Raw genomic sequence first — 9,014 nt, forward strand, 5'->3', positions numbered from 1 at the left:
TTCGATTGCTTTTTTGCTTAGCCATTTCTGTCTTGTAGAAAATATAACACAATGAATATGGGATTTGCAAACTCCATGAATTTAGAAATGCGTTACATACAATTTGTTCAGCAATCTCAAAAGCAATGAAATACCTGCATAATAAGTTCAATGCAGGTTTTGTGGTGAGGTATATTAAAATATTCCCTTTTTTTGCTTTAGATCAATTAGGGAAGGTATAAAATACACATTAGGCTTTACCAGCTAAGCTGCAAATAAAGTATTCTCCACTGTCCTGAGACTCACTAGTAGCGATGCAAAACCAACCAGTGCCATCCATACCTGCAACAGAACAGACTCATCTGCTACAAGGAGGTTCAGGATTACAGTTGTTTTAACCAGTAGTAAACGGAGAAACTAAAAAAACCAATTCAGGCTTTTCAGCCTAATCAATTCCCTGCACGAACATCACTCCTGGCAGAAGAGAGGCGGCAGGTAGCAGCAGAGCAGACAACACAGCCCACCCTTCTCTGTGCTGCCCTAACTGGACATTAGCTTTAACCTAACCATTAAAAATTGAAGGTTCTACAGTCTGCATGTGTATTGCTTGTCCCTTCTGCTGAGGCTCCCAACAAACAGCTGGTTATGATGGAAGTGCACTACTACTGACCCAAAGGTGAATCCAGCTTAAGAAATGCTCTTCCTTTCCTACTCAGAACAAAACAGACAACTCCTTAAGACCAGGATTCAAGAAAACCTGAGAATTTTACTTTCGTATTACATGCTAAGACATGCTGCGTGACAACTCATACTTGCTTCAGTGTCCCCAAACCATCTCTGACAAAGGAGTCATCCCAGGTCATATTACACAAAAAAACTAATAATAATAATAATAAAAACAATAATATATAATAACAATACAATATCAAATTATAATATAATAAAATATAATATCATCATCTACCTGCCTGTTTAATACTTCCAACTTTTTTTCAAAATGCCAGACCTTTTTTTACTTTTTCCTTCTTCTACCTGCCAGGGCAGGGGAAGGGAGAGGAGAGAGCATTTAGTTTTCTTGGTCCTGCAGATTTATAAGAACCAAAATCCAAGTTTCACATCAACTCTTCTTTCTTCATCACAACAAACAACCTTAAAGGGTTAGCAGAAACCCCAGCCTGGAGAAAACCCAAGCTGACAGTTTCTCCACATTCTCAACCTCTGACTTCCTAACACTACTACAGATGGTGGATCAATAAACAATTAGAATTGATCAATAAATAATAAAACATAACCCACTGCTTACCTTTGATGTACCAGGGCCCCTAACTGGTTACCTACTGTGGCAGAGAGAGAAAAAAAGGGAAAAAATCAAAGCATTAGCACGGATAAACTAACTTCATCCCTATAGAAAAAGAGTTCTTACCATTTCATCAAAAAAGAAAGAAAAGCAAAACAGTAATTTAGGTTCAGTGGCTGAAATGAATGCGTTATGTGGTACAAAACAGGAGGAGATTTCTTGATCAACACACACCATAACCCAGTGTCCAGCTGAACACAGGATAGGGAATTGATCTGTGTCTCCCCATGCTGAGAGTCATGGGAGAAAATCCTGCCTGCCCAAATCCAAATCCCTGCAACTAACCTCCCCCCTCCCCAAATTAAACCCAAAGTAGTAAAAAAAGGAAAAAAAGGAGGGAGGGAGGGGAGAGAAATTTCAAGCAGACCAGTATGTATTAAAAAACAAAAATAAAAGCTGAGCAGACTCAGCATTTCAGTCTAGGCAAAAAGCATTAAAGACCGCTTGCACATACTTCTCTCTGTGTCTCTTATCTGTGCTCCATGGAGCCCACCTACACGGAGACCTGTTAAAGGAATAGGTCTGTTAAGTAACCTTGTGGCACCCAAACAGTATTTTTTTTTTTTTGAAAAAACAACGCATTTTACTGAACGAACACATTCCAGGCATATCTGCGATGTTAGCTGGTGGTCCATTTATGATTAGCAGTTACTCCCCCAGCTGACAACCCTCAAACAGATTTCTCCCCGCCTCAACCCCAGCAGATTAGATCTTTCTTCCAAATAAATTTTAATGGGGAAATATCATTAGACCAACTCATGCAAAGTGGGAACACATGCCCTGCTGGGCTTCCTACTGGACTTTGCCTGCAGCAAACCAGCTAAAAACCAGACCATTTGGTCCTAACAACCAGTTGAAAGATTATATTGCATGCCTGGAGGGCACAAGTAGCGAAACAAATGAATCCGGCCAACATGTGAGCTGTGATAATAAAGATGCTGTTTCAGACTACCTTGCAGCAACCTGCACATTCTTTGACCTGAAATAAATTGGCAATCAGCTGGCAGGGTTAGAAAGTGGATGCATCCCACACATTCTAAATCTGGTAGAAAAATGCATAAAGTTTGCAGCCAAACACTTTACTCAAATAAAACAGACGAAGAGAGTCAATACTGTATTTCTGCTGCGTGTCAATATCTTCATAACAGTTCAGGACCAAAATATTGACAGCATATATATTTTATTACTCTCCCCAGCTCAGTGATAAGACAACTGCTGTGTTATTGACTCCGTTAGATTTGTCTTTGCATATTCTCACCCCGAATATAAAAAGCTCTAATTTGATAACTATCAATACTGCAGCTGAAAAAGGTGGGTGATGTAATGGGGAGTATTTGCTCTAGCTGATAAGCTACTACTGCAGACCTGAGCAATACGACCAAACAAATTCAGAATCTCGCCATCTTGCCCCAAACTGTGCTCCAAATATTTTTGCTATGTGTGATAGGTCTGGTGGCTACTGCTGTAGTATGGGATTGCCCTTGCCACTGGCCAGGCCACTCATTATCCCAAGACACCAGAAAGAGTGGTCTCAACACCACAAGGCTGTATTTAAATATCCACTTTGCCTTTCAATTCACCATAACAGCTCTCTTCGCAGTCTGTTCCACTGCAGCCGCTGCCCACAAATCATGAGACAGATACACATCCTATAATCAACTCCTGAAGTTCATGCAAGGAACAGAAGAGCCTTCATTTTGTAACACAATCTTACACTTGAAAAAGACAACTTCTTCGGGGAAAACTGTATGAGCACAAGAAGTTACATCAGTCAGGGAAATAATGCTTCAGCTGGACATTAACAATGTCTCCAACCCATTCCAAGTGCTATATAAACATAGTAAGCCATTCACCACCCCAGGCAGATATCAGCCTTACTGTATATCCATTGTACAAATTAGTTAAAAAAATTAAGCCACAATAACTTGTGAGATCATTCCTCCCACATTTCACAAACAACCTCTCCATGCACTGAGATAGAAGGCAGATGGAGAGAACTGGGAGTGATTTACTTGAAATCAGGTTACGATTTCTCTCTGGTTTGGGTCAGGGGGAAAGAAAATGACATGGCTCCCGGTTCCAGCAACGTAAAGGTCCATTCCTTCTCCAGCTTGCCCATTTTAGTCTGAAAGACAGGGACTAATAGGCAGGGCTGGGGCAGACCACACTGAAAGCTGATATTCTGTTCCACCATCTCCCTCTTCATGCCAGAGAGGGGGCTGAACTCTGACACGCCACATCCGTATTTCCCCCTTTTACATCTATTGAGTACAATTTAACTGTAACTGCAGTCATTTTACCGCAAATAAGGAAAAATACTGAATAACATCAGCACAATATCCTATTAACGGCACCTGCTGCTTGATAACTCTTCACTCTGCTTTAGGTTTCACCTTAACTGAATTCTACCTAACAGACACTCAAAACAAATGCGGATTTCTTTTCCACCCCATAAAACAGAGCAGTGCCTCCCACTAAATTAATGTGCATGATGGGAATATACAATCTCATCAAGAATATCTTCATGGCTAGAATAAAATCAAAGCGATGCATCTCCCAGAGAGCAGTGGAACAGAGTTGCATTTCATACTTTTGAACAGAAATGGAATCATCATAAATTTTAGAAAGCTACAAGGAAGACACTAGTTACCCTAATTCTTCATCATTAAACATTGCTAGTTTTTTCTTTAATTAAATGGTCAAAACCTAATAATTTTCATGTCTGCCTTCACTGGAAATCTTTATAGGCTTTCCCCCACTCCCCCCTTAAACTGCCTTATTTTTAAAATGGTGATCTGTAAAGTTGAGATTTTGAAGAACACTGCCAATTTGCATAGTGCATTAAACCTTTTGCAGAGAGATCTGGATTTTTGCCTTGGTCCTACTGGTGCTACAGATGTGTCAAGGAGCATCACTACTAACTTTCATCATCAGTAAGAAAGGGATAGGATTTCCTTCTGCCCATCGCTATTTTCATTGAAAACATGTTGGAGCAAAAGAATAAAGTATTCCGTACAACAGGATGATGTTGCGTTTTGAGCCCCTTGGCTCTACTACAATCAAGTTTTATTACACCGAAATGGGCCATCTTCATATCTGGATGCACCACAGAAGCTTGGGGAAAGCAGGGGGTGGAGAGAAGGGTGTGTGAGGCTTCTCCAAGGTCTCTCATCTTTGATTCCACAGACCTAAAGGATGCCTCAGCCTTCAGCTGCAACACTGCTGCTTAGCCCAACATATATGACTGGAAACTTCTTCAAAGCAGTCCAAAATAAGGCAAACAAAGGCTAACATTCTGGCAATCAGTCTTCTTCCGGCAGACTAGATCCCTGCTTCCTATGAACAAAAGGAGGCTGTTTCTTTAAGGATTATTTAGCATTAAATAAACTTATTAAATGGTGCTGGTAATTACAGAGACCCATTAATTAGAATGGAGCCCAGAAGCAGCCGTTGGCCATTAACAGGAGAGCTGGGGTCTATCCTCAGCAGCAAGCCACAAGCAAGATGCTACCAGATCTCTTTCTGCAGCTCGGACTAACCCCGTCTCTAGTGCTCACCTTTGCTGAGAAACATTAACCGCCGCAAGTGGCCATATAAATGCCGACTATGACTTACTGCGAGCAGTACAAATAAGCCTGATCTCCTACCTGCATTATAGCTATCTGCAGGATTACTTTAAAGTTGTTTCCAGAAAGGGGAAATAAAGAAGCCAGGGAAAAAAGAAATAATCATTCTCAAACTTCATCTAATATCAACAGGCCAGGTCACCAGGGCCAACCCTAGCAGCTCTTCATTTTAGATAAAGGTTATGTTAAGAGAAGTGCAAAAGGCACTCATGCATTCTGGTTTCCAATACTGTGACAAATCTATTTTTCCTGGAAATGCTCTAAATGCAACTGAACTGGTTTTCACCAGAGCACTGCGACCCTGTCTTAAGACCACTTCCTAAGCTGACATCAATCAGCCACGCCAGCAGCTGTTGACAAAAATGGACAGGCAGAATTAGATTTTCTTGAAAGACAGTTCTCCCATCACCTTAAGTACTTCCTCTGGACCCATTTTTTTCAGGAATATTAGGAACAGAAGTAATTTTCTAACAGCTACACAGGGATAAGGAAGCAGTGGGAACTGCACCCAGCTGTGAACATGCAGTATACAGAGGCAAACAATCAAGAGATTTACCACCAGACTTGTTTCCAAGCTATCCAAAGCAGCCGAATGTATCCAAACCCCCACACACTGCAAAATTTCTAGAGCATGTGTAGCAATATAAATTGCCTCTTGACAACACTGTCTCTAAACTGTGGTTCACAGAAAATGGAGAAAAGTGTGGGCACGCAATCCTAACACCCCTTGTTCACAGCTAACAGAACTAAAAGATCATCCAAACGGGAAGTGCTTTCCTAATTTTAAGTGTCCTATTAAAAGCAACGGCCATCTTCCAGACACTTAAAGCTAAACCTGCCTTATGGACTTTTAATGCCATGGCAGCCAGAGCAGGTAGCCTAAGAATGACTAAGGTATGGATCATACCACAAACACACTTGCAGCTTCAGGAGCTCCTGGCTGCAGTTCTGGGTACGCAGTCAAAGAGCGATGCAGGAGGTTTACGTGGTTAGGTGGGGAACTCATCACACAATTCTATTTCAGTACAGGACTTAATAATACCATTAGAAATAAAACCCAAGATGACCAAAGCTGAAAGCAGCGATATAACCCTTGCTCCTACCCTGACAATTCCTGTTTCTTTGTGAAATTCCAGCCCTTTAAAATATTACTTCTACCATTTCTCTTCTCCTCTAAGATCTCACAGATCAGATTTCTGGGAAGGGAGTTGGACAAAGTTATAAAACCTGCAGATGTATATGAACGACCCAAGGGCAAATACAGCATTGGAGCTACGTTAAAACCAGTTCCAGACAAGGCCCAGTGCTGAACTAAAGGCTGAGCAAACACCTGTAGTCTTTACATCAGCCTAACAACTGCCAATACAAGAGTCAGGAGTACAGCCACTCTGGAAGGCTCTCCCAGGAACGATACCTGCTCCATGGAGTTATCTATCGCAACACAAGAAACCAGCAGTAATGTACATTTATAGCCCACACTGCAATGGTATTGACACGGTTTGTGTCAACACAAACAAGGTTCAGCAAGTAATAGGGCTCACCAGTAAAAGTTTAAGTACAAAGTCTAACTTGCACTGTCATTAAGCACTATGACCATTTCACATGTTAAAAGTTCATGAAAAAAACATTTTGTCAAGAGGTCAGATTTCTCAGTTCAGTCTGCTGAATCAATGATATAAACAGGCAGGACTAATGTTATGAATGACTAGTCACTAAAAGGCTACTTTTATTCTTTTATAAATATAGCCACTTATCTAAGCTATTCAGACACAGCTCAAAGTTGTTCAGCATTCTTCAATGCTGAACAGCCTGCTTGACAGCCAAGCACCTTCCCATACAGAAACCAACACAAACCAGTAAAACCAGGCCTCTGGCTTCTCACAGACATAGTGATGCTCCAGCCTGAGATACAAGGTGTAGGGGCTCACCCAGACAAACCCATTCTTTCCTAAAACACCAAACCCAAGGAGCAGCAACCTCTTGCTCAAATATAGCCAACACTTGATAACAAAGCGGGCTGTGGCATATGTTCAGAAAACAGTAATGTTAGCAAGCCAGAGGCTCCACATTAAGGAAATGCCCCCATGCTCCCAGCATGTTTTTTTCAGAATAAGAAGCAGGCATACAAAGGCTGAAAATACTGTATCAGACAGAAAAAAATATTTTCTAAATGAAGTGCTAGGCAGCAGCTTTGCTTATCTCTTCAGTACCCCTGAATATATCTGTGGGGGAGAGAATCACCCTGCAGGCTATCTGTGTCAGTAAAAATACTAGAGGAAATAGGAGAAGGAGACATAGCCCCATCTTTTTTTTTTATAACCAAGCACAGGAAAAGGTGAGCTCTTTGCACCTACAGAGCAGCAGATAATACAGTTCAAACACTTCTTGTAAGAGTGCACATCATTAGATTTGTAAAAAAGCAAATACCTGTTCTAACATTTTTAAGTTTCCTTCCAACTTGCATCAGCTTACATCAATACCTTTTCTACCTTAAAATTTGTGCACAAAGCAGTAAGAACTCTTGACAGCAACTCAACTACTGCGCTGTGACCACTGCTACACATGGAAAGGAGCACATGTAATGCTGTCCCCGTACACTGCCTGCTCTCAGAAAATAAGGGTCATAGGGGAGAGCGGCTTTACTATATACATCTTGTACTCTATGCATGGGCTCCAGCGCAGTTCCAGTAAGGACATCCTCCTCCCACTCTCCTCTCAACTGCCATAGAGCAAGATTTAAATTACCAAGTCCATTTGCTAATTCCCAAAATTCATGAACTAAGAAAGAATTGCTTCACATTAATAATACTAATGCCTAGGATCCCTGTGCTAAGGTAAGACTAAACAGCACAGGGAATCTTGCACAAAATTTCTATACACAGAAAGGTGCATTGATTTCTGTCCTTAAAGCAGACAACTGCCTCCACAGATGAACTTCAGGAGCTGCAACCACAAGATTAACTAATCATAGCCAGCTTACCTCCATCATCCAGGGGCCGTTTCTGCACTCCATAACCGTAGACTGATGGGTCCACAAGTGTTGTAGAATTATTCAAGTGAGGAATATCTCCAATTTTAGCAGCAATCTATAGAAACAGGATAAAAGCATGATTAGCATACCTGAAGTTTGAGCCACCACAGCTAAACACTCGGTCTTCCAATAAGGAATTTACCCCAGGTACAGAGATCTTCTCTCACCTATTTACTATATAGGTGCCTTTATAACAATTCCAAGACAGTAGTGCTTCATTTGTAAAGTAAACTATTATTCTGCTTGCTTTTAATATTTGTTTAATGAAGACTACATTCACTCAGTTCCTCTTCCTGATCATAGGTAGGTATTTACTCCCTGGAACATTATATTCAGGTTTGTTCACTCAATGGAGAGCTGACAAGCTAAATCTCAGAGTTCAAACTAGCTCACCAACTTTGTCCTGGAGAAACTGCCACCATCATATCTGTGTAGGAAAACAAATGCTTCCTTCTGTGTCTGTGCATAACCAGATACATAGAAATGCACATCAGTGTGGGGAGTGGAGGGAAGAGAACGTGAAAACACACAGCACAAGGACAGGCTTGGGAACTCCTTCTCAAAGAGACTGAATCACCCTGCGTTTACCATACGAAGAATAAGCCCGTGGGCAAACCAGAATAGTTTCAGTTTCCTGCAGTGGTCAATACAGCACGAACATGACTAACGCTGCTTCCATCCCTTACAGAGGGGTAACAGCCATTCCCAGCCAAGCCAGGACGCAAGGAGGATATTTACAGCGAAGAGGAGACAGTCAGGTATCACAGTAAGGGGACTAAGGTAAGCAAATAAACTAGGTGAGAGAGACACCTAACCACCGCTTAATAAAAGCAAAAAGTTAAGCTCCTCTCTAATGACATTTGGGGGACAGCTATACGGATGGATGCTGACAGGAGCGAGCTCCTTCACCTGCTCTCCAAGCTAACTGATGTAAGCTCACTCTAGAAACATACAGGGGCATCACTCTGGTGCTGCACCCGGGTGAACACACGCGCCGGGAGAGGCAAACTGCAGTCTCACA

At 41.6% G+C, this 9,014-nt stretch overlaps 1 protein-coding gene across 1 annotated transcript in view; it reads right to left on the minus strand.

Annotated features, from left to right (window-relative positions):
* Window positions 1–8,048, minus strand: part of FUBP3 (far upstream element (FUSE) binding protein 3) — a gene marked incomplete at its 5' end in the record, with an annotated part of 32,361 nt that extends 24,313 nt beyond the window's left edge. The window contains 3 exons of the mRNA XM_010284889.1: window positions 1,283–1,316; window positions 1,791–1,841; window positions 7,943–8,048. Of these exons, the coding sequence (XP_010283191.1) occupies window positions 1,283–1,316; window positions 1,791–1,841; window positions 7,943–8,048 (191 nt within the window). The remainder of the gene's footprint in view (window positions 1–1,282; window positions 1,317–1,790; window positions 1,842–7,942) is intronic.
* Between the last annotated feature and the right edge of the window lie 966 nt (window positions 8,049–9,014).

Source organism: Phaethon lepturus, unplaced genomic scaffold (genome assembly GCF_000687285.1).
Source record: "Phaethon lepturus isolate BGI_N335 unplaced genomic scaffold, ASM68728v1 scaffold8774, whole genome shotgun sequence".
Taxonomy (NCBI): domain Eukaryota; kingdom Metazoa; phylum Chordata; class Aves; order Phaethontiformes; family Phaethontidae; genus Phaethon; species Phaethon lepturus.